Source organism: Macrotis lagotis, chromosome 5 (genome assembly GCF_037893015.1).
Source record: "Macrotis lagotis isolate mMagLag1 chromosome 5, bilby.v1.9.chrom.fasta, whole genome shotgun sequence".
In the NCBI taxonomy this organism is placed as follows: domain Eukaryota; kingdom Metazoa; phylum Chordata; class Mammalia; order Peramelemorphia; family Peramelidae; genus Macrotis; species Macrotis lagotis.
The window spans coordinates 264595889-264622242 of NC_133662.1; the positions used below are offsets into that span (position 1 = coordinate 264595889).

General features: G+C 44.1%; 1 protein-coding gene across 6 annotated transcripts in view; it reads right to left on the minus strand.

Moving 5' to 3' along the window:
• The window catches only part of UBE2F (ubiquitin conjugating enzyme E2 F (putative)), a 103492-nt gene extending 78175 nt beyond the window's left edge, over positions 1-25317 (minus strand). For 2 of the 6 annotated variants that reach the window (XM_074189755.1, XM_074189754.1), the window contains exon 1: positions 5999-6302. In XM_074189755.1, the coding sequence (XP_074045856.1) occupies positions 5999-6267 (269 nt within the window). In that variant the 5' untranslated portion in view covers positions 6268-6302. The other 4 variants (XR_012468894.1, XM_074189758.1, XM_074189757.1 and 1 more) reach the window with 4 other exon arrangements.
• Between the last annotated feature and the right edge of the window lie 1037 nt (positions 25318-26354).

Here is a 26354-nt window from a genome sequence, read left to right on the forward strand (position 1 = left end):
AATTATCTTCTGGGAAAGCCCCTGTTCAATCTCTTCACAAATACACAAAAATTCCTTCACAAATCCCCAGCCGGGAGAAGCCACAATGACCTTGGAGGTAAAAACTCTGCCTTCTACGCACTCCTACCCTCACTTTCACATCTAAATAAAGAATATTTAAACAACAAACATTATAATTCAAACAATCTAAAAAACCAAACACAAGTTTAAGTATTTAATTTTATGTCTGTGCACATTATGGTTGTCTCTGTCTTGAGCTCCTCAAGGTTAGGTATAAGTCACTGTAGATTCTGAAGTCAGTTTTTTCTTTACATTGACTATAATGTTTCTTTCATTTTCAAAGAACATGACATCAGGGAGGTGATGTTATAACAAGAACATGAACTGGATTGGAGTGAGGGGGCTGTGCCAAGTCACCAGCCTCACTTTCTCCTCTAGAGCCATCTGAGTCCAGGGGCCAGACCTGGATCAGGACGACTAGAGATGACCCTGGATGGGAGACAATCAGGGTGAAGTGACTTGCCCAAGATCACATAGCCACTAATAGTCAAGTATCTGAGGCTGTATTCGAACAGGAGGACAGGAGTATATGGTCAACCTTTCCCTTACCCTGGTTGTCTCCAGACTTCTGCCATATAGGAGAACTTAATGTCTCTTTAATATCAAAGAAGAGGTGTGCCTGCAGCAATAAATACAAGATTAAAACTCTGCCTTCACTCACTCAACCAGAAAGCAATTATAAAGCACTTATACTGTGCCCAGTTGTACAGTGGATAGAGCCCTAGGCCTGGAGTCAGGAAGATCTGAGATCAAACCTGGGCTCAGACACTTGTTAGCTCTGTGACCCTGGGCAAGTCACTTCTTCCCCATTTATCTTACATTTTTAGGTGTCAAATGGGAATACACTAGAAAAGGAAATGGCAACTCAAAGGAAATCTATGCCAAAGAAATGCCACAGACATAGTCCAGGGGAAACAAAAAGTCAGATAAGTCTGAATGACCCAATAACAAATGGGGGCTGGGCAACTGAAACTAAAGTACAAAAGGAGGCAGTCCCTGACCCTATAGATGCAGTGAGTTAATACAGTATAAATACAATAGAACTGTACAGACACTGATTGGCAACACTCAAAGAGGTGACACGTGAATTAAGCCCTAAATTGAGCCAGAAATTTCAAGTGAAGGGAAAGCAGCCTGGGAAAATGCCTAGAGGCAGGAGTTAGGACGTCTTGGTCTAGAAGCAGCCTGGACAGGCAGGCCTGCTGAATGCTGAACGTGAGGGGCATAAAGGCCAAATTTTAACCTAAAGGTTAACCACCAGGAGCTTGTCAAGCTCTGGGCTCTGCAGTGTTAAGACAGCTCCCTGGTTCTCATCTTTTGGTGGCTCATCAAATAAATGGGCCAGGTGTAGATCACCTCCACCCCTTCTCATCATCCTATGTCATGGAGGACTGACCTCTTATGTGTGGGAAAAAGTCTTCCTCTACCTCCTAGTAGAACAAAACATTGTTTAAAAGAACACAATATTTCACACTCTCCAAACTCACTCCAGAAAGCAGTATAAGGTTCCTCCTTGGGTTAGAAACACTGTAATAACTTAGAGGTCCCAGAAAGGCTTCTGAATCAAGGGCAGGCCTGTAGCTGGCTGCTGTATCACAGCTCCAAATCTTATTAAGAAGGAAAAAAATCACAGTTAATTGATACAAAGTCTTTTTCATCACATTCCCTTTATAAAAAAAGTAACATAAGCATTATGATCTCTGTTTTATAGATGAAGAAATTGAGGATTAATCTACAGTCATACAACACTTTAATTTTTGAGCTGGAACTCAATACCAGACTTTATTTCTGACACTTCCTCCAGTGCCTGTCACCCCACATGAGAGGTTGATAAATGCTGGTCAATTAATCTTCTGACTTTAAACCTTTGTGATGCCTCCATTAAATGGGGAAAAAACCCAGATGCCTCCTGCTAGATGCCAGCTAGTGCTTTCTTCTGGGGTCTATTTCTGTCAGGAGGCTTGGGGAGCTGCCGCCCCACCAAGTTTATCGACACCAGCTCTTCTCCAGGAAGGGTTACTCAGCAGTACTATCTTGGCCTGGTCTTCAATGTTTCACAGAGACTTTTACCACAGTTCCTCCGCTGGGAGCGGCTACAGTAAGAGGACCATCAGGAGCCATTAAGCAAATGCCAAAAATAACACATCAGCTGACACTGATTAATCAAAAGCTTTTACCCTGGCAAGCCACAAGAATCTAAACCGAGTGACATCACTTTTCAGCAAAAACAGCTGAGAACTCTTTAAAATCTTAATTCCAATAAATACTAGTTCACCTTCAGGTTGAAAATGGTCTAATCACAGGCTCAATGAGAGACTGTTAGGGAAAAGGAAGAATTTGTGAAACAAATAGCATAAATTGGGCATCTTCTCAGACTCCCCTCGGAAACAGGATCACTGTGAGCATGGATAATTACAACTCACAAATAATCCCAAACATTATTCCAGCTCCATGGAGATTTTATACAAAAGTTGAAGGAATGCCCATTCTTTCCTATGGTTCTTGGAATTAAGGAAGAATAAAGTGCAAAAGGAAGCAAAGGGAGCTTAAAAAGAACTCTCTTTTCCTCCTTTCTCACTCACAAATGGCCCCCAATTCTACATTAGAAACAGAAATTCTGCCTCTTGTAACTTATGGCATCTCAGTGGCAGTCTGCTGAAGCCTACAGATTTCTTCTCAGGATGTTTCTGAATGTACCAAACAATAAACAGAGGATTACAAAAGAAACCACTTATATTGAAATAATTACACACACACACACACACACACACACACACAAACACACAAACATTCCTTCACCTTAGAGTTTCCAGTCTCCAGGTTAAGAATCTTTGTCCTTAAAAAAGAATGTCTAAAGGAAGCATAATGCACACTAGAGATCTCCTTTACTAAAAAAAAACCAAACAAACAAAAAAAAAAAAAAACCCAACCAAAAAAACCTACACTCATTTGGATTGGGATATGATCAAAGGACCAAAAGTTCATGTGTTTCTGGAAACATATTAAAGCCTCCTTCAAATGAAAATATTAGGGGGCGGCTAGGTGGTGTAGTGGATAAAGCACCGGCCTTGGAATCAGGAGTACCTGGGTTCAAATCCAGTCTCAGACACTTAATAATTAACCTTAGCTGTGTGGCCTTGGGCAAGCCACTTAACCTCATTTGCCTTGCAAAAAACCTAAAAAAAAAAAAAATGAAAATATTAGGAAATATTTCTCCAGTATAAAACCCTTAACCTGAAGAAAGGTCAGTACTTAATCTTCTCAGAAGAAACAATGTCCTCCAAGAAAATCCTTTTCCTTCCCCTTCCTCTTAGACCTAGCTCCTTTAAGCAAGGTGTATAAAAAGTCAAGAATCAAAGTTAAGACTCAAGAAAACAGATCAAGGATGGGACCAGACCAAGAATGGGAGATAACATTCCCTCAATCCCAGTGGGTATGAATCAGGAGAGCAATTCAAGAAGGGAAGTCTCTGGAATTCTTCAGGACATCTTTTAGGGAGTGGATACAGAGGGATTAAGTGGTTTTAAGAAAATGATTTTTTTTTTATGTTCAACAAAACAACTGGTTATCTCTTGCCTAACCCTGGAGCTGTTTAACTCTATTTCAATATATTACAATATTTTCCTTGTTTAAAAATTCTATAAAATATGACTTTGAAGTGACTAGTGTTAAAGAAAGATAGCCTGGAGCATGAGGAGATTCTTGCTGACTTGAACATTTTTCTTTCTAAGCAAGCTTGGATTTGAATGATGAGAAACACAATCATTTCGGGTAGGCTTGTGCTGACAGTACAAAGTACATTTCCACTTCCATCAAGTTTTATTCCGACTCCTCTTAAAGCAAACCCACCTCTTCAAGATTAACTTGCATTTAGACAGATGGAAGAGAACTAAGAAACTGCACAAACAATGAGGTCTACTGTATTCTGGGCACCTCGGCAGGTACTGCTGGATTATATGGAAAACGACATGGTCCCCGTCCTCAAGAACCTAACAATCAAATGGAGGCATATCTAGGCAGAAAGAGGAATGTCTCACCTAGACAACTGTCAGAGCCTTCTGACTCATCTCCCCATCTTATCTCAACTCCTCCTAAAGCTCAGGTCTGACCAGGTCAGAAGGCTCTAAGTCAATTTATTCCAGTGATTCTACAGGCCCCATGGAGGGTGCAGTCATACTGGCCTCGCTGCTGTTCCTCATTAACAAGAAGCCAACTTGTCTCTGTGTCTTAGCAGCGGCCATCTATGGAATGCTCTCCTTCCTTACCTCTACCTTTCTTCGAGTAAGCTCAAAAGAAGAGAGAAGGGGGCAGCTGGGTGGCACAGTAGATAGAGTACCGGCCTTGGAGTCGGGAAAACCTGAGTTCAAATTTGACCTCAGACACTTAATTGCTTAGCTGTGTGACCTTGGGCAAGTCACTCTTAACCCCACTGCTTTAAATAAAAATTAAAAAAAAAAGAATAGAGAGAATGAACACTGAAACATATTAAACAAGGGAGATTCAGAAACAACAGAACTCAATGACCCAGTGTTTGATAATGGGAAAATGTAATATACCTGGGGAAAAGCTCCCTACTTGATAAAAACTGCTAGAAAACTGGAAAGTAGTCTAGACGAAAATAGGGTCAGACCTCACATAATATTAACCCCAACTCTATACACACCCCTCATAGTTATGGATAAGAAATATATTCTTAACCCAACAAGATATAGAGGCAATTACAAAATATAAAATTGATACTTTGATTACTTGAAACCAAAAAGCTTTTCTGCACAAAATTAATGTAACTAGGATAAAGAAGGAATGTGATTGTTGAGGAAAAAAATCTTTGTATCAAACTTTTCTAATGAAGGTTCCATATCTAAAATATGTTCCATATCTAAAATATCTAAACTGTTTTATATGTATATATGAGTGAGAGGCATTCTCAAATGCCCAATGGATATGAATAAAAAATTCTCAAAGAAAAAGTTGCAAAAAAAATGAAAAAATGCTCCAACTCACTAATAATAATAAAAGAAAAAATACTTCAAATCACTAATAATAAAATAAATGCAATTCAAAACAACTCCAAGGTTTCACCTTGACACCCTACAAATTGGCAAAAATGGCAACAGTCAATGTTGGGAGGGGTGTAAGAAGATAGAAATACAAGTACATTGTTGGTGGAGCTATGAAATGGTACATTTTGAAAAGTAATTTGGGACTCTGCAAATAAGAAAATAAAATTAAATAACAAAGAACAAAGACATACCAAAACAAAAATTATAAACATCAAGCAAGACTCAAATGAAGATATGATGGTGAGAGCTCCAGAAATCTCAAATAGTGCACATCTTTTTAAAACTTTTTCAATGTAGTGATCAGTTGTACTGAATCTTTTTCTTTATAAAAATGCAATTTATCATATGGGGATGGCTCTCAGGGGAAGGAATGGGGGGGTAGGATTCTTGGATTAACTATGATGATGTAAGAAACAAAATATCAATACAAATTATGTTTTAAAAAAGTTCCTCTCATATTGCAGTATGATTAGCTGTAAATAGTCTACCTTCTCTCACTTCCCTAGTGTTCTCAACAGGCCATCACTGACCAATGCTGAAGTCATTGACCGCATCCCTCACTTTGAAGTCAATCCCTTTCTAACCAAGAACAGATTTTGAACATTATTAGGCTGCTCTCATGTGGCAAAGTATCTGGTGCTGATTCTATTCCAGCTGAGATTTACAAGCAGGGAGTCCATTGATCATACAAAAGCTGATTTGAAATCTTCCAGATTATAAGGAAAGAGGACGTTATCCCTCAGGAGTTCAAGGAGGTCTCTACAATAGATTGCCCTGTGACAATTGGAGGGGTTCCTCTATTAGTCATTGTCAGAAAGATTCTTTCACAGTATGCTTTAATAGACTGAACCTTCTCCTGGAAGATGATTACCTACCAAGAGCCAGGATGAGGACAGTCAATACAGTGTTTGCTATCCAACAGCTCCAGAAGAAATGCCAGGAGCAGAAGAGGGGTCTGTAAACAATGGCTGTAGATTCCCATCAAGTTCTCAGTTGTGAGGGTCTGTGGAAGATCATAGAATCTGGTTGTGCAGAGAAGTTCATTGGTACTGTAGCCAGCTTGACGATGGCATGCTGTACAGGATAATGGATGATGCTTTCTGCTTGCCCAGGCAACAATGGAATGAAGCAGGGTTGGGTGCATTTTAGCATTGTGTTTTCAGTGATATTGTTAGAAGCCTTCAACAAGGATGAAAATGGCATCAAGGTCAGCTACTACACTGACAGTGAATTATTTAACTTAAGGCTACAAGCCAAGACTAGAGTAGAGGAAGAGTTGGTGTGTAACTTTTTGTTTGCAGATAATTGAACACTCAATGCAGCCTCTGAGGCTGAGATGCTACAGAGAGTAGTTCAGCTCTCTGCTACTTACACCAGTTTTGGTCTACAATAACCACCAGCCAGCATCACACATCCATATGTGAAACAATTAGTTACAGCAAATGGAGACATTTCAAATTCTGTGGACAAGTTCACTTCTCTTGGCAGCGTACCCTCCAGGGATTTACACATAGATAATGAGGTTGATGCATACATTGCCAGAGTGAGCTCAGTGCTTGGGAGGAAGAGAAATGTGAGAGAGAAGAGGTATTAGGCTGCCTACTTCCTGAAGGCCTCCAGAGTTGTCGTGCTTACTTCACTGTTCCATGCCTTGGTTCCCAGACACTGAGGCTTTTTCTTGCACTAAACTGCTGAGTATTCAAACTCTGCTGTGGAGAGCACAATTCTGATGGCCTGGCCACATGGTTTGAATGCCAAGCATACATTCGCCTAAAAGACAATTTTACCAAGAACTCACCCAAGAGAAGTGTTCATAGGGAGGTCTGGAGAAGTGATACAAAGACACTCTCCTGGTCTCTCTGAAGGACTTTGGAACTGTGACACCTAGGAGACAATGGTCCAGGACCACTCAACATGGTGTAGATATCAAGCACGGCGCGCTGTGTGTAGAAGCAAAGCAGAACTGAAGCAGCTCAAAGGAAATGAAGGACACTGCAAGGATTCTTATGGAATATTTGCCCAGCCTGCTTGGTGACAGGCAGACACACAGAACAGGGACAACAACCAACAATCAGCAATCTTATGTTAGCTTCATCACAGAGTGAGCTTCTGGAGGGCAGGAATTGTCCTTGCTTTCTCCCTCACTCAGCACTGACCACAGGACTCTCAATAAAGGTTTACTCAATAGCATAAATAAGAATGATGAATAGCAGGACAGGACAAGGCAAAGAGATCTTCATCAAGTGTTGCAGGACAACTTGAGGAGAGAAGGATGACTTTTTCTGAAGGAGATGGCTCCTGCCTGGATCCTAAAAGAAGAGAGGGGGTTAGGGATGAGACCAGAGAGAGAGAGTACCCTATACTAGGGTGGAGAATAACAGGAGGTTAGAGAATAGTTATCAGTCCAGTTTGGCTGGAATGTAGCACGGACAAAGGCAAGCAGTGAGGGGAAAAAAAATGCTCAGAAGGTAAGCTGGAGTCACTTTAAAAGAACACTCCAGTCTATTCAGAATTATATTTTACAATTGGGTTTAAAAAAATCAACTGGAGAAGTCCAAGACAGGGGAGGTGAGGGATGGGAAAGTTGGCAAATTCATTTTCAATTCATCTTATGCTCTAAACTGTATTTTCTCCTTGCTGAATCATATAGGAAGGTCTACTTTGAATGTGGCATAACTAGATCAATATGGCCAGGAGACCGAGACTGGGACACAGCTCATTAGGAGATGCAAAGTATCCATATAAACTGCTCTAAGTAGCATGTCTCCTCTATAATTCAGATGAAAACTGATACTGGATGGTCACTATTGTTTCTGCCTAAAATATATAAGCCAAATTTGGCTTCAGAGATAGAATTCCTTCCCCCATTCACGTTCTCTCTCTCTCTCTCTCTCTCTCTCTCTCTCTCTCTCTCTCTCTCTCTCACACACACACACACACACACACACACACACAACACCTCCTTAACTGCACAGAGCTGAATAGACAGGATCTAATGATAGCAGAACATGAACAACTTTTCTTTGGACAGATCATAACAGTCCCAAATACCAAGAATAAATATATCAGTTCTGGAATTTAAAAGTTGGTGTTAGTTCAAAATGGCTGCATTCTGTTAATCCAAATGCTGACTTAACCATTAATGTCCATTACAGACAAGGATGCACTAGGAGATGATTGGGGCGGAGCCAAGGTGGTAGCATAAAGGCAGGGACTCCCTAAGCTCTCCCCAAACTCCTATAAATACCTATAAATGATGACTCTAAAAAAATTCGAGAGCAGCAGGATCCACAAAAAGACAGAGTAAAACAATTTTCCAGCTCAGGAGAACTTGTAAGATCAGCAGGAAAAGTCTGTTGTACCAGAGTGAGAGAGCCATACCAGCACAGACCCAGCCACCCAGGGACAGGCAGAGGCAACCCAATCAGTGAAGCAGAAGTGGTTTCCAGACCTTTCAGACCCTGGATGCCAAGACAACTGAGGAAGTCAGTGGGAAAGGTTTGTCACACCCGGGTGAGAGCGCAGCACATCTGGTGCAGGTCATGATAGTCCCTAAATCAACCATGGCAGCAGCTGCTGGAGTTCTTGGCCCAAAGATGGTAAGGGGGATCATGCTTCACTTCAGTCTCATATTTGCAGCTCAGATTTTCTGTTCAGTTCTGGTCTTTTCATCTGGAAAATTTGAAAATCCCCTATTTTATTGAAATGTCAGGGGTCTCTTTGTCTGTGTCTCCTTTGCTCATACTTGGAAACAAGTCATAATCTTGAGTCTCACTCCCAGAGAGAGGAGGAGCACTAGTACCCCAGAGCTTGTTGCCCCAGGGGAGCAGGGAACAACCTCACAGTTCCAAGGCAGAAAAGAGGAGTAAACACTTCTCTTTAGAACATACTACCTTGGAAGAAGGTCCCTAGAAGTATCTCTGAAAACAGTTTCACAAAACTCTGGAAGCACAGTCCTACTTTAACAAAAAGTTAAAATCAAGTCATAGACTGGTGAAATGAGCAAAAAACAAAACTAAATTCTGATTATACAAAGTTACTATGATGAAAAGGAAAACCAAAACACACACTTATAAGATAACCAAGTCAAAACTCCTCTATTCAAAACCTTTAAGAAAAATATGAATTGGTCTCAGGCCATGAAGATCTCAAAAAGGGTTCTGAAAATCAAGTAAGAGAGGTAGAGAAAACATTGGGAAGAGAAATGAAAGTAATGCAAGAAAATATAAAAAACAAGTCAGCAGGGCAGCTAGGTGGTACAGTGGATAGTTTCAGCCCTGGAGTCGGAAGGATCAGAGTTCAAATCTGGTCCTCCTAAAAAATAACACTTTAAAAACCAGACTAGGCTAAATGGTAAAAGAGGTACAAAAAGCCAATAAGGAGAAAAATTCTTTTTTTAAAAATATTTTTAATTTTTTTTTAAGACAACGGGGTTAAGTGACTTATCCAAGGTTACACAGCTAGGCAATTATTAAGTGTCTAAGCTGGATTTGAATTTAGGGCTGGTGCTCTATCCCACCTAGCTACCCCGAGAAAAAGTCTTAAAAAGCAGAATTGGTTATTTAGAAAAAAAGACACAAAGATTTGCTGAAGAAAAAAAAAACTCCTTAAAAAATAGAATGGGTCAAATGGAAAAAAGTAAGTACAAAAGTTCACTGAAAAAAATAATTCCTTCAAATTGAACAATTGGAAGCTAATGACTTTATGAACTATCAAGAAATAACAAAACCAAACCAAAAGAATGAAAAAATAGAAGACAATGTGAAATATCTCACTAGAAAAACACCTAATCTAAATATCAGATTCAAGAGAGATGATTTGAAGATTATTGCACTACTTGAAAGGGCATGCCCAAAAAAGAGTCTAGACTCCATCTTTCCAAAAATTATCAAGGAAAACTGCCTAGATATTCTGGAACCACAGAGTAAAACAAAAACTGAAAGAATTCATTGTTCACCTCTTGAAAGAGATACCAAAACGAAAACCCTCAAGAATATTATAGAAAAATTTCAAAGCTCCCAGCTCAAGCAGTCAGAAAGAAACAATTCAGTATCATGGAACCACAGACAGGATAACACAAGATTTAGCAGCTTCTACATTAAAGCATCATTGGGCTTGGAATATGATATTCTGGAAGGCAAAAGAGTTGGATTATAACCAAGAATCAACTACCCAGCAAAACTGAGCATACTTCTCAAGGGAAAAGATAGACATTCAATGAAATATGGGATTTTCAAATTTTCCCGATGAAAAGACCAGAACTGAACAGAAAATCTGATCTTCAAATATGAGACTCAAGTGAAGCATAAAATGGTAAACAGAAAAGGGAAATCATAAAGAACTTAATGATGTTGAACTAGTTATATTTTCTATATGGGAAGATGATACTGATAACTCATACAAACTCTATCAGAAGTTGTATATATAGACAGAGGACACAGGTTGAGTTGAATATAAAGGAATAATAACTAAAAATAAAATAAAATTAAGAGGTGAGAGAAGAATGTCCTGGGAGAAAGGGAAAGGGGAGGTAAAATGGGACAAATTATCTCACAAAAAAAGAGGCAAGAAGACATTTTTACAGTGGAGTAGAAGAGGTGAAGAGGTATGGGGAGTGAGTGAATCTTATTCTCATCAGAATTTGTGCAAAGAGGGAATAACATACCCACTCAATTGGTACAGAAATCTATCTTACTGTATAGAGAAAGTAGGAGGGGAAGAAGATAAGGGAAAAGGAGGGAGTTATGGGAGAGAGGGGCTAGTCAGAAGCAAAACATTTTCCCCCCACAATATTATTTTTTTTAGTTATTTTTTATTTATTTATGGCAATAGGGTTAAGTGACTTGCCCAAGGTCACACAGCTAGGTAATTGTCTGAGGCCAGATTAGAGCTTAGGTCCTCCTGACTCCAGGCCAGTGCTCTAACCACTGTGCCACTTAGCTGCCCTGCAAAACATTTTTGAGGAGAAACTGGGTGAAAGGAGAGACAGAACAGAATAAACAGGAAAGGGGGAGAATATTTGGGAAATACTGTTAGGAATTGTAATTGTGAAAAAAATTTGAAGCAAATTTCTTTGATAAACATAGAGAACTGAGTCAAATTTATAAATATAAGAGCCATTCCCCAATTGATAAATGATCAAAAAGTATGAATAGTTTTCAGATGAGGTTATTAATTCTATCTACAGCTATATTAAAAATGTTCTAACTCTTTATAGATTGGAGAAATGCAAATTAAAACAATTCTGAGGTATGACCTTATATTTAGTGGATTGGCTAAATGACAAATGTTGGAGGGGATGTAGGGAAAACGAGACATTAATACACTGTTGGTGAGTTGTAAATTGATTCAATCCTTCTGTAGAGAAATTTGAAACTATGCCCAAAGGGTTTCCATGCCTGCTCTTTCACCAAGCAATGAAATTCTGGAAGAGATGAAAAACAAAAAGGAAAAGGACCTATAGGTATAAGGTTCTTTATAGCATCTCTTTTCTGGTGACAAGGAATTGGAGTATTATGATTATGGTATAATGCTATTCTGCTATAAAAAATGATGAATGGATTGCTCTCAGAGAAACCTGGAAAGACTTACATGAGTTAATGCAAAATGAAATGTACTGTGAACAAAGTAACAGCAATAATGAGGGATGATCAGCCGTGAACAACAGTTTTTTTCAGCAATGTTGTGATCCAAGATACCTTTGAAGGCCTTATGATGAAGGTTATCACCCCCCCCAGAGAAAAAGTTGAAGCATACTTTTTAACATTATTTTTCTTGAGGGGAAGTCTATTTTTAATAACATCAATATTACAGAAATATTTTGCATGACTACACATGTATAACTTATATGAAATTGCTTGCTTTCTCAATGGGGTTGGGGTGAAATGGGAGGAAGGAAGAGAATTTAGAATCAAAATTTTGAAAATGAATGCTAAAAATTGGTTTTATATGTAGCTTAGAAAAATAAAATATTAAATTAAAAAAAAAAGGTGATTGGGGGCCCATGAACAGGATGGATAGTTAGTTGGCCCAGGGAAACAGCTGGATAGATTGAGAAGTTGTGTTCTGATCTGAGATCAGTTGTATATCATAGGCTGGGTGAAGGGTAATCTCAGGTCATCTAGCCCAAAGCACAACTGAAATGTGACTCTCATCTACAGAAATCTCTGACAAGTGTACATAGCATACTTCACTGAATACTTTCAGTGATGGGTAACTCACTATAACAAAGAAACCATTTTCCATTTTGAACAGCTCCAGCAGTCTCCTAAGTTTTTCCTAATGTTGAGCCAAAAGCTCTTTTCTTGTAACTTTCACCTAATTAGTCCTTTATGCCTAAATGAAATAAAGGAAAAACTTTAAGGGATACAAATGGCCCATACATAATTTCTACTAATTAAAGTTGATGTGATCAGAAAAGAAAAGTAGATTAGGGAAGGAAAGAACCAAGAATAGGATATGAATTATGGGTTGACCCTTCAGAAACATAAATGAGGAATCCACTGCCAGGAATGGAAATAATTTTGAGGGCTGTTAAAATCGATTTCTCTGGAGATGGCATGGAAGTGGAAACTCTTAAGCCAGCTATAAGAGAAGTACCTCTGAGAGCATGGTTTATCAGAAAAGTTATCAAGGCCAATGAGTTGGCAAGAAAATAACATCTAAGAAGAGAATAATGATTTGAACAGCTTCAGATTTGTATTTAGGAACAAAGAAAATGTGAGCAATGTCTGATAACACTGAAAATGTGTGACTTTATCTTGTGACTAGAACATGGTCATCAGAGCACAGAGAAAGAGAACTAGAGGCACTAGAGTCATGTTTTATGGGGAAGTTCACCTATTACCAACTACCCAAACTAGATCGAGGATTAAAGGAAGGGGAAAGAGAAATACATTGTGAAAAAATACATTCTAGATCGGGGTTGACACATTATTATTTCTTACATAAAGACCATTCTTTGCCCATGGACTATAAAAAAAACAGATGGTAGGTGGGATCTGGACCAAAGGCCATAGTCTGCCAACTTCTGCTAAACCAAAATCAGAAATGAATATGAGTTTCAGAAGTCTCAAAGCTGGCAAAGAAGGAAATTTGATTTCAACTATCTGCAATTCTGTTTCTGCTAAAAGCAGAACAGTGGGCAACTTATCAATTTGCTTGATAATAACAGCATTCTTTCAAAACTGGAAGAAGCAGTGAGAAGAACTGCTCTTCTGGACTGATGATGAACAGTAAAACTAGTTGCAGAGGTATGAATCAATGGAAGTTTTGGAGAAAATGATTATCTCATCTTAATATCTGTGGTCTATAAGTCCAAGAAAGTATGGAATAATGATATGCACCAGATTTTGGGCCAACAGATTTTATATTCAAAGGAAGGATAGGCAAGACAGATCTAAAATATTACAGGTGAAGTTGGCTCAAGAGGGATGAGATTTTTTTTTTAGGTTTTTGCAAGGCAATGGGGTTAAGTGGCTTGTCCAAGGTCACACAACTAGGTCATTATTAAGTGTCTGAGGCCGGATTTGAACTCAGGTACTCTTGACTCCAAGGCCGATGCTCTGTCCACTGTGCCACCTAGCTGCCCCCTGAGATGAGATTTTTCAAGAAAAAATTCTAACAAAAACAAATATGAGTAATATTGATGCAGAGGGAATTCATTCACTACTAAAATTCTAGGCAGAATACAAATGAAAGAAAGAAGCAAGGACAAGTGATTGAAAAGGAATATAGAAGAGTAGCAGATCTCTGTGGGCATTTAGGAAACAAAAGAAAGTAAATGAAATGAGACTGTTATAAATGCCAAGGATAAGAAAAAAGTTGTTTGTAAAGCCACACTAGAAGCAAGATCAAAGCTAGGATAAGACCAATGCTTAGGGTAATTGGGTTGGTAAAAATAATGGAGAAAGGGAAAAGTATTGATCATGTTTTCTTTCTTGTCTACCAAGGGCAATCATTTTTTTGAGTGGGAAGTATGGAATAAAATTGGATTACAGAATTATAACTCATGATATAAAGAGTTTTCAGTGAGGTCATTTTTGATTACATAAAATTTTAATGCCTTTATTATAAGAACAAAATGCAATGCAGGTGAGATAACTGTAAAAAATTGGAATTATAAAATATAGAAAATCTCAGAAAATATGCAATTTTACTCTACAAGTCATATTTGGTTGACCACAACCATATAAAAACAGAAGGCATTTCTTCAATTATAAGTGACCAAGACTATAAAGAGTGAGTTTTCTTTCTTACATTTTTAAAAAAGTCAGATCACTGACTCCATTGATTTGAATCAATTCAAGTGAGGAAACCTTCAACTACATCTTAACAACTGTTCTACAACTAGATAGTTGCCTAGGGTCACCCAGTAGGTGTCATAGACAAGATTTGAATCCAGGTCACCCGGATCAGGTCTCTAAAAGTAGAAATATAAATTATCAATATCTAGATCAAAGAATCCTCCAAATTACTAAGATAATTGCAAATTAAAACAATTCTCAAGATTGACTTCACACCCATCAAACTGGCCAAAAGGGCAAAAGACAAAAATGATAACCAATGGAGAGACTATGGGAAGAGAGGAACACAGAAGGTAGAGCTGTGAATCTGGTCAACTGTTTGGTAAACAATTTAGAATCATAGTAAACAAGTCACAAAACTGTATATACTGTACTCTTTGACTCAATGATACCATTACTAGGGATATGTCCCTAAAGAAACTCAAGACAAATATTTCATATTTGCAAAAGTATTTACAGCAGAATTTTCAATGAGAGGAAACACCTGAAACAAAATGGATAACCTTCCACTTCAACATCCACTAAACAAATTAAATAAATTGTAATATGATTATAACAAAATATTTGCTATAAGAAAAACTAAATTTGAAAAATTCAGGGAAACATGCTCTGGTGCTAAAAGAATCAGTAGAATCAGGATTACACAAAAATCAAACCAATGAAAAGGAAAACAACACAGAAAGATATCAAGACTCTCATAAACGCACTGACGAAATGTGACTTCATAAGACTATCTATAAGCATGTCTTACTTTTCTCAGTAAAGAGGAAGTAGACTGCAGTGAGGAACAAGGCCAACAATGCAGGGAATAGGTAACTGTACTATAAATGTACTTTTTTGGTTGGGGAGAGTAGAGGATGATGGATGATGTCTTTGGAAAATGACAGCCTTTAAAAGAACATTGCTTAAGGGTTTAAAAGACAGAGAGAGAGGAGGTAGTGCTGAATCAGGGGAATGATTTTTATCACTTCTAATACAGAGTGATTTTAACATAAATTACTTCCTTATAAGACATTTTTTCAAAAACATTCAGTTGGAGGACCATTTTTAAAAGAACCAAAGAGACTTTGCACAAATAATAATAATAATAATAATAATAATAATAATAATACTGAATCTCTAGATGAGGCCTTATAAAATAAGACTTAAGTTTTAGAAAATTTCTCAAATAAATTATTAATTCATGCCAAAAGCAAAGCTATGGTTATTTTTCCCAACTGAGCATACAGTGGCTCCCCAATCATCCTTTCAGAAGCATTGTTCTGAGAAGAATTGAAGAAGCATTGCTTTTTTCTGAAGAAACCCCTCCAGATGATGTGTAGTTGGAACACATACAGCACTACTCAGAAAGACAAAGTCAGAGGGAAATGAAATAAATCCACTCAAAATCATAACTCACTAGTTAAGTTGGGTCAGGAAGCATTCATGAAGTACCAACTAGGGCCTGGGTTGAGCACTGAAGAGAAGACAAAAGAAATGCTCTTGGGGAGCTCCCAGTTGCTCTTCAAGTATGAACCGGCCCCTGCACTTAGAGCTCCTGCTCAACCATCAGGAGAAATGCCCTCAACACAGTCTTGAGTCAGTCCAGCCTTGGGAGGAGCCCAACTCCTCCTAACAACAGAAAGTGCTGAAGAAACATGGGCTCAGCAGAGTTGCTCAGCGCCCCCCATGTCATTCCTGAGGTTCAGAGAAGGTAACAGACACGTCTTGAGTCCCTCAGCTGGTCTGGAGTCAGTGGAAGGAGCTGCACACGGATCTCTCTGGACTCTGAGGCCAGAGGAAGCACAAGGATGACCATCCTCATTAGGCACAAAATCTACCATGAAGGCCTTGAGAGGAATCCAGTCCCAAGCACAGCTGAGCAGCCCTCTCCTGAAAAGGAAGCCCAGAAGATTCTGGGGACAAGTAACCCACCATATTCCAAAAAGGTTTGGGGACAGTTCTAATTAAGTGTCCCTTTAAATAGCTGGAATTGTCCCCTCTGAAATTCCTCCTTAATGTGCCAGGTTAAGCTATGAAGAAAAGCCCTTGGCAGAACATAAAGCTGCTGCTTATGTGCTGGAATTATTTTTTATCTTGACTTGATCAGAACACAAAGATCTTCATGGGGATTCAGTTGCCATTTGTAACTCTAGAAGGATGTGCTCCTTGTGTAAAGGACATCAGAAGCAAGAACAAGAGGTAGTGTGGAGAGGTGGAAAGGAGGCCAGGAAGGCCAGCTTCCAATGCCGACTTGGCCCCTGACTTCTTTGACTTTTCTGGACAAGTCACTTCCCTGCTCTGGCCTTGTGACCTCATCCATGAAACAAGAGGATTGGCCTGGCCAGGAAGGCCACTCCCAACTCCAATGCTCAGCTTAGCAAGGCCTCCAACATCCACTGGCCCTTCTGCAGGTCACTACAGGGAAACTGCTGGGCCTGGTAGGCTCTCCATTTTCTTCCCTGGTAAGATTAAGGGCAGAGATTGAGGAAGAAATCCTCTATCTTCCTCCTACCAACTGAGGAGATATAGGGAGGCGGGTCACTTAATGACTGTCTACAATGTTGGGACATGGGCTCAGGTTGAGACAATGGCAAACATTCCTTCCAGGTCTAAACTTCTAGAAATCAAGTAATGGTTCCTATTTGGACAGCCTGGGCGACCTTGGACAGACAACCTTTCTGGGCCTCAGCCTTCTCATGTGAAAACAGATGAATTCCATGATCTCTAGGGTCCTTTCTAGTTCAAATTCATATGCTCTCATAAAGGCTGTTTAGTTTTACAAATTGCTAATTCACAGTAATCCAAGAAGGCAGCCCAAGGTGCTGACCAGAGCACTGACTGGCCTCAGAATCAGGACAACTGGTTTCCTTCTCATGAGATCGCCTGACTCAGGGACCTGGATACACAATGGTGAGAGGCATGAAAGTTGCCAAGGAGACTTAGAACTTGAAATCAAAGGTCTAGATGCCAACAGAACAGTTGAGGGACCTGAGACTATTTGAGCCCAGGATCAATATAGCTATCAGGTTAAGTGGAAAGTCAAATACAGGTCTTCTCATTCTTTTATAATTTAGTCAATTTTGCTCACTTTTGACTCTTTAACCTCTTTGAGGATTTTCTTAGCAAAGATACTGGAGTGGTTTGCTATTTCCCTCTCCAGTTCATTTTGCAGATGAAGCAGAGTGCAGTAACTTGCCCAGATCACACAGCTAGCAAGTGTCTGAGGCTGGATTTGAACCCAGATCTCCCCGACTCCAGACACTGGATACCCAAGATCCTGAGATTATAAACTTCCCAAAGTGATATTAACTGTCAACTTTGAATCATTACTTAGGACAAGAACTTATTTTATCAACTTTTCCACAGCAATTTTTAATATCCGTCCACTTCACTTCTCCTCAATCACTTAGATGTCACATTCCACTACCATTAATCAAACAAGGATTTAGGTCCATCATATGCTTAACATGAGGATAGAAGGAAAAAAACAAAATTGTCCTTGACCTCAAGAACTTATATTCTATCCATTAAGAAAATGTACATAATATCTGTATATATTAAATATGATGTTATGGCAGGCTAGGCACTGATAATAGAATCATTTTCCTCATGTAACAGATGATAGGCAAATGACACTTAATAGCTATGACATTTAGAAACTGCTCGATAAAAGAACCAAAAACTGAAAAATTAAACAATTTGAATTATCCCCATCTTCTACTATCTGCCTCACTGCTACTTCCATTACTATCATTAGGCATTGGTTATATATTTTATTTTTGTTTTTTTTTTTTCAAGGCAATGAATGGGGTTAAAGTGGCTTGCCCAAGGCCACACAGCTAGGTAATTATTAAGTGTCGGAAGTCAAATTTGAACTCAGGTCCTCCTGACTCCAGGGCTAGTGCTCTATCCATTTAGCCACCTGGCTGCCCCTGATATTGGCTATATTTACTTGGAATGGACTTAAATGTGTTCAATAAGGTGACATTCCAAAACTACATTACAACTCCATTAAAGTTCTATTGTTCAGATTATCAAAATATATTCCACTCAACAAACATGATGCACCTAATATGTGCAAGGAGCTGTGTGTGAGAGATATAAATATTCAAAAGGTGGCTGCCATCAAGTTTGTAATCCAGAGTGGGAGATCAGGTGTATGGGCAAACTAATTAAAACATAAGGCACAATTAGGAGGAGTATCAAAAACCCAGTATGAGGGTTCAAAAGTGAAAGTCAGGAGATCAAAGAAGGCTTCATGGAAGAAGCTGTAGTTAAAGCAGGATGGTGGGGAGGTGGGCCAGGTTTATCTAGTCCAATCTGGCTAGAGCACTGGAAGAGTGGGATGAGATATAGCTGAAAAGACAGCTTAGGTTAGAGACAGAATGGGGGTCTTAAATGTCAGGCTAAAGGGCTTAGATTTTATTCAGCAAGCAATGAAAACTTTCTGAGCATCTGAATGGGATCAAAGTTGTTAAGAATTGGGAAGACTTAACTGACAAGCACATTGCATCTGGGTGGGGGGAGAATCTGTAGAGACCAGCAGCTTTTAGAAACTACTGCAATTGTGGTTGTGAGGATTGTGGGAGAGGGAACAGCAAGGAGGAGAAAAAAGATGAGCTTAAATAGGAGCATTATATGAACCAATATGGCAGTTAACAAACCAGCTATGTTCCCCTGTTTTAGAGATGAGAACAAAGATCATAAAGCTAGATGACTTTCTCATAATCACAGTGAAGGGCCAGGGCCAGGCTTGAAACTCAACTCTTGAATCCAAAGCCAACGCTGGCTAAGTCAGATTTCAGAGTCCATCCTAACCATCTCCTAGCTAATGTCCTCTTTGGTCTTACAAAGCCCTTGACCAATTGGGTCATCGAGCTGAAGGCTCAATATTTCCAGGAACTAATAGCACAGGAGCTGCCAGCTTTTCATTCAGCTGCTGGACAGCTCCAGCAGGGCAGCTACACTTTCCTTCATTTCACATTCCGCTTCAAGCTGAGTCCTTCTAACTTTAATCACCCGAGGAGCATTCATTAAGCATTGATGCCTCTGACACAAAAACAACTCTGGCTATTGAGGGGAAGAGGAGGTGCAAAGCTATATAGGCTCAATTTTAAAATAAATACGCAGAATTTGTCGGGGAGGACAGGGGAGCAGACTAACATCTGGCATATTCGGGAAGGGCCTCTGCAAGGAGAGGGCCCTGGAGTAAAGCCTCAAAAAGGAGCCTGGGTATACCAGACTCTGAGGAGGGTGGGTCCCTGGAAGAGGTCCAGGGACAGTTGTGATTGAGGCTCCTGGAGGGTGTCCTAACAGCCATGGAATCCCTGGCACACCAGGGGCAAAAGGGTGACCTACTCAGACCCAAGAGGGAGGCTCATGGCCTGGAGATGCTGACACTACAAGAATCCATTTGAGAGGAGATGGGGCCTAGACTAGAACCTTTCCCTCAATGGCACGAGGTTGGAGTTTAATCAGGACAAATCTATCCTCTTTCCCTCCAAACAGTCTGAAGGCCACTCTTATGTCTCCCTCATGTTCTCTTTTCTCCAAGCTAAGTATCTTCAGGGGTCTCCACTGCTCCTCATCTCCCACAATCATCCAGGTCAATCCCCAACCCCTGGCACTTAACACTCTCCCAGCTGTCAAAGACCCCTGACAAGGAGCAGTATCCAGAGTTCCATGCATGAGAGGATCTTATTCTTGGATCTGATGCTTGCATGAATCCCCCACCCTCCTCATTCTGTGGGTACCATACACATCTTTTCACCTTCACAAGGCAATCTGACTACAAGTCGGCGGCCACAACCACACCATGCTTGGGACCTACATTCAACAATCCCTTGAGTCATTTTCATTTGAATGGCTGTCAAATTTGGTGCCATCACTGAAGTACATAAATGGATAGTCACTGTTCCTGTCATATTGTCCTAGGGGTTCCAGCTCCTTCTTTAAACCTATTGAGATCATCTCCCATATTAGCTTCTCCTCCCCCACAGGCTTTGCATCATTGCAACTTCGTAAGACTGGCAGAACCAGCCTTAGAGGGACACAATCCGGCCACTTCCCTGCTCACAAAGCCACTCTAAGTCGAAAGAGTAGGTGCCTGCCCAAGCCTGGGCACTCTGGCCCGCTGGTTCTCTCAGTCTGGGGTGCCCTCTGGCTACCTCTTCCTTAAATCCCCTAATGACTTCCTTCAGTCAGTCTGGAGGGTGGGGGCAAGCCTAATCCTGGTGCCAGTGTCTTGGCCTCATGATTCTCTCCCCACTTCAGACCACAGCATGGAAGGACAATAGAAAGGGTCCCAGACCCTAGGTTGGGTCAAGTAACTCCCAGGACACTTACTGCTTGTCTACCTTTAGGCAAGGTCCCTTCTCAGCATCAGTTTCCTCAGCTGTAAAATGGGGATGTGTTCCTAGCATCACAGGATGCTAGGAAGAAAGGACTCTCCAAGCAGGACTTCCAGTGCCTCAGACACTGAAGCCATCCAAAACAGTAAAACCACCACCATTTCCACAGACTCTAAGGGCTAAGCGCTTTAGAAATAACATCCCAGTTGTTAGACGTTAGACATAACATCACTTCCTCTGATCCCAACAATAGTCAGCCACTTCCCAGGCAGAACCAGAAATACTTCCACAGAGGGGCAGAGAGACCTCCAGGGACCCCCATCTGGTCCCACCCGGATTTTTAACAACAATCCCCTCAACAACCCCAACAAAGAGAGGATCACAAGAGAAGTCCACTCCCTTCCAAAGCAGCCTGGTTCTCCTTCCTCACCTGCAACCCCTCAGAGCCCAGCTCAAGTACCAACTCTACAGGATGCTTCGGCCTCAGCCAAATTACCCCAGAGACTGTTGGGACCTGTAATTTCATCTGTACAGGGAACTCCCTTTAGAGCTTCCTAGATGGATGAGGTGAGAGCTCCATTACACAGTCAGGATGTGTCTGAGAACAGAACTAATCTTTCTATGAGATTTGGCTCTCGATCCACCACTGCCAAGTGGCAGCTCATTATGAATACTTGGTGAACCCAGATTGTAGGGCAGCAAGGTGATGCTGGGGGGCAGGAGAACACCAGCCTCTTACTGGGTGTGTGACCCCGGGTAAGTCACTTCATCCCTTTGCTCATCTAACTTGTCATCTATAAAATGAGGACACACTGGAGGAGGAAATGGCAAACACTCCAGTACTTTTCCCAAGAAAATATTGATGGACATGCCTGAACAACAACACATATGGTATTTACTTATGGTGTTTCCCCTTGGGAAAATGCTCCCTGAGGGTAGCACTGCCAGTTGTTTGTTTGTTCTGGGTCTTTGGTTTCTCAATTAAATGATTACAATAAAGTGAAACCTACTTCTGTCTCTGGGATCTCTCCTCCATATTCCAGCTCTTCTAGGCCCCCACCCACCGAGAGACCCTCCCACCATGGAGGAGGGAATGGAGCCAAGACCCTTCACCAAGTGGAAATGGGACCTTCCCAGAGGAAAGAAGTAAGCCAATAAGCATTTACTGAGCTAGGTGCCTGGAGATACAAGAGATCAGAGGTAGCCCCTGCCCTCAAGGGGCTCCCGTTCTAAGGGGCGAAGGCAACTAGCAAACAGACAGGCATCCAAAGGCTCCACCACCCGGAGAAGGAAGGCTCCAGGGGAGCCTGGGGAGTCAGAAGCAGAGAAGAGGAAATTGTTGGGGGGGTATCTTGTTCCAGGACCAGCCAGGAGGCCAGGGTCACTGACTGAAGAGGGGTCAAAGAATAGGGCAGAAGAAGACTGAAAAGGAAGGGGGCATTTGTATTTGATCCTGGAGATCATGAGTTACTGGAGGTGAGGGAGTCAGAGGCCTTGGGTTCAAATCCTGTCTTTGACACTGGAGCAAGTCAAACCTGGCCTGTTTCCTTATCTATAAATGCTCTTTGATGTCCCTTCCAACTCTGTAGCTGTGACTCTAACCATCCCAGCTCCCCAACTCTGGGTGCTCTCCAGGTGAACTACTTCCTATTAGTTGGGGGCCCCAAGCCTGGACACCATGTTCCAGGTCATCAGACCTGTTCAGCTTCCATAAGCATGCCATCCAGTCCTTCCTCCAAGCTACAGATAAAAATGGAGACTAGCCCCAGGCTGCCTCTCTGCAAAAAAGAGGCTGGGCTAGATGATCTCATCCTCTGCCAGCTCTAAAATGACGAGTCCAGAATTTCCATATCCCTTCTCTCCCTTTGCTCTGACAGAGAGCTCACCTTGGGCCTTCCATGACCTCCAGTTGCCTTGCTCAGAAGGGAGTTAAAGAGAGACATTCCCCCCCAATAAGGGGGGTGAGGGAAGGAAGGCTACAAAGGTCTAAGAAAGAGTGGGGGCAGGGAAAGAGCAGAGGGGTTGGATTGGTATCTTCTGCTCCAGCAGGTCTGGGAAAATGAGGATGGGAAGAGTCTGCAGATGGGGGAAGGGTGACAGAAGCCTAGGAGAATATGGAGGACAGGCCTAGAGTTCCTCACTGCGGGGGGAAGGGATGAGGGTGAGGGTCCCAATAGCAGCACAGAACATGTGATGGGGAGGGGGACAAGGGAGTGGGCTGCCTGGGCCAGGAGTAGGGGAGTGGGTCACTTACAAGTGCAGAGTAGGTCTGGGTGGGAGTGGGGCACCACAATATGGGGGGATGGGGGCATAAGGACATGATGAGGAAGAGCTGTAACCCCAAAATGTGTGTTGGGAGGGTTCACAAGGATCTTTAAGGATATGGCAGGGTCTGCAGTCTCCAATGAGAGTCCCCTCACAGAGGCCCAGGAAGACATGTGAGGAGGGGGCACTGAAGTCACATGGGAGGTCCAGAGGTGCCTAGGAGGACTTGGGATGTGAGTGGAACATGCAGTAATCTCATGGGGGGCAGGGGGAGGCCACAGGGAGTCAGGGATCAGGTAGCTCTGTAGCCCTATATGAGGAGTCACAGGGATTGTCCCACCGTGGGAACCACAGGGGATCCAACTGCCCTACATGACAAATGACAGGGAGTGGGGGGATCCTGCAGCCTTCATGGGGGGAGTGACAGAGAGAGGGTGAAGTCCTGAAGCCCCCTGTCTGGGGGTTCCTGCTAGAGTCCTGCAGAACTACATAGGGTGATAAGAAGGAGGGAGAGGGGATCTGTAGCTCTATGTGATCTACAGTTGGGGGGGTATCCTAAGTGAGATCACAGGTGGGGCAGTGTGGTCTGGGGGTGTCACAGAGAAGAGGGGCTTACAAGGAGGCAGGTCTGCAGTCCTATGCGGGGGGTGGGGTGGGTATGAGATAGAGGAGAATCTGCAGGTCCACATCGGGGTGGGGGTCAGACGGAGAAAGTGCCAGAAGAAGGGGGGGGCTGCAGTCCCATGTCGAAGTGGGGGTCAAAGGGAGAAAGAAGGGGCTGCAGTCCTGTAGGGGGTCAGGAGGTCTGAAGTCTCAAGTGGGGAGGTCTCACGTGGAGGAGTCTGCAGCCCCCTTGAGGGGGTCACACTGGGGGGGTCCGCAGTCTGTGGGGGGTCATACTGAGGCGGGTCTGTAGTCCCAGGCCAGCGTGGGGGGTCACATGGAGAAGGGGTTCCCCGGAGGAAGGGGCACAAGAACGGGTCTGCAGCCCCATATGGGGGTCACACGGTGGGGGGGCCGCAGCCCCATATGGGGGGTCACACGCGGGGGGGTCCGCAGCCCCATATGGGGGGGTCACATGGAGGGGGGTCTGCAGCCCCATATGGGGGGTCACATGGAGGGGGGTCTGCAGCCCCATATGGGGGGGGTCACATGGAGGGGGGTCTGCAGCCCCATATGGGGGGTCACATGGAGGGGGGTCTGCAGCCCCATATGGGGGGTCACACGCGGAGGGGTCCACAGCCCCATATGGGGGGGTCACATGGAGGGGGGTCTGCAGCCCCATATGGGGGGTCACACGCGGAGGGGTCCACAGCCCCATATGGGGGGTCACATGGAGGGGGATCCGCAGCCCCATATGGGGGTCACATGAGGGGGATCTGCAGTCTAAGTGGGAGGACACGGGGAGGGGGTTCACACGGCGGGGGGGCCGCAGCCCCATATGGGGGGTCACACGCGGGGGGGTCCACAGCCCCATATGGGGGGTCACATGGAGGGGGGTCTGCAGCCCCATATGGGGGGTCACATGGAGGGGGGTCTGCAGCCCCATATGGGGGGGTCACATGGAGGGGGGTCTGCAGCCCCATATGGGGGGGTCACACGCGGGGGGGTCCGCAGCCCCATATGGGGGGTCACATGGAGGGGGGTCCGCAGCCCTGTCTCGGGGGGGGTCACACGCGGGGGGTCCGCAGCCCTGTCTCGGGGGGGTCACACGCGGGGGGTCCGCAGCCCTGTCTCGGGGGGGTCACACGCGGGGGGTCCGCAGCCCCGTCTCGGGGTCCTGAGCATCGGGAGGGGGCGCCGCAGCGGTCGCGGGGCCCCGAGGGCTCGGCCAGGAGGGGTGACAGGGTCGGGGCCGCCCGGCCGCGGCTCGCCCACTCACCTGGGGGGCCCCACACCATCCCCCGGCCCCGGCAGCGGGTCCGCGGCGGCCGCACTCCGGCTCCCAGGCCTCCGGCTCCGGCCCCTCAGGCAGCGGCAGCGGCGAAGGCGGAAGCGGAAGGGGCGGGGCGGGGCCGGAGCAGCCGCCCGCCTCCTATTGGTCGGTGGTCTTCTCGACCGTCCCCCTCCTCCGCCTCCTGCTTTTTTTTTAAAAACAAGAACTTTATGCGTTCCCCGAGTGCGTCCACTCACACAGCTGGGGTGGGGGAAGCCGACAGGGAGGCGGGGGAAGAGCTGGGGCGGGGGCCGAGCCCCGGGCGAAGTCTCGGCCCTCTCGGTCTCCCCCCGTGCCCGGCGCGGGGGCGGCGCCCTGCGGCCCCCGTTTCCCGTGATGCCTCGGGGGAACCGCCACCCTCGGAACTCCATTCCCCAGGAGGCTGGGCGGGAGGACGCGGCGACGTCATCGGGGCGGGCTCTGATTGGTGGGAAGGGCTCCGAGAGGCGGGAAGCTTCAAACTCCCCGCCGGGAGCGCGGGGGGCCGAGGGGCGCCGGGGCCGCCCGGGGCCGCGCCCCCCGCCGCTCCCCAGTCCCGCCCTGAGCCCGGGCCCCCCACCCGAGACGCCCCCGGCAGCCCGCGGAGGGCCAGAAGCGGCGGCCCCGGCGCCCCGGACCTCCGGAACCATCCAGCCCGGCCCCAGGCGGGAGCTGCCCCCGGCCTTTGCTTGGAGCTCCCCGAGGGGGGCCCTTCCCCTGGGGAGCAGTTCCCCGGGCCCCCGGGGGGCGGGCGCCCCTCCGACGCGGCCAGCCTCCCCGTGGTCCTTTCCAGCCATTGAGAATGGCCCCCCGGCCCCCCCAGCTCCCTGCACCCCCACTTCCTTCCCACCACACGGCCGAGACCCCCGTCTGTAACGGGCACTGCCCGGCCTATGCCCCTACCATGGCCAGGGTACGATGCTCCGGCTTCCAGAGAATTAAAGCCACGAGCCTTGCTTGGGGAACTTCTGTCTGCTGGAGTGAGGGAGGGGACCCTTGATGGAACCAGTTTTCCTGTAAAGAGAGAGGAGGTGGAAGACGGGTACAGAACACTGCAGACTGGGTCTGTTTTGCTAAACGACTTCTACACAGGAGTGATGGTAGAGGAGGGCCAAACATCAAAACATCAAACATCTTTAAGAAAGAAAATTTGATGAAAGCCCACGATACCCAGGCTCACCCTAGGCTTGGAGGGCCTCCGCCTATCATGGCCCAACACTGCTCTGGGGGCCGAGGATCTGCCTTTAAATTCCACCTTTTTGCTTTACTGACCTGAGTGACTACGTGCAAGCTACTTAATATCTCTGGGCCACATCTGTAAAATGAGCAGATTCCACCCAGTGGCCTCCCAGGTAGCTTTCATCTTTCTAACGTCCAGTCGGTGCTCCACCCGGGTTGTCATAGTAATAACAAC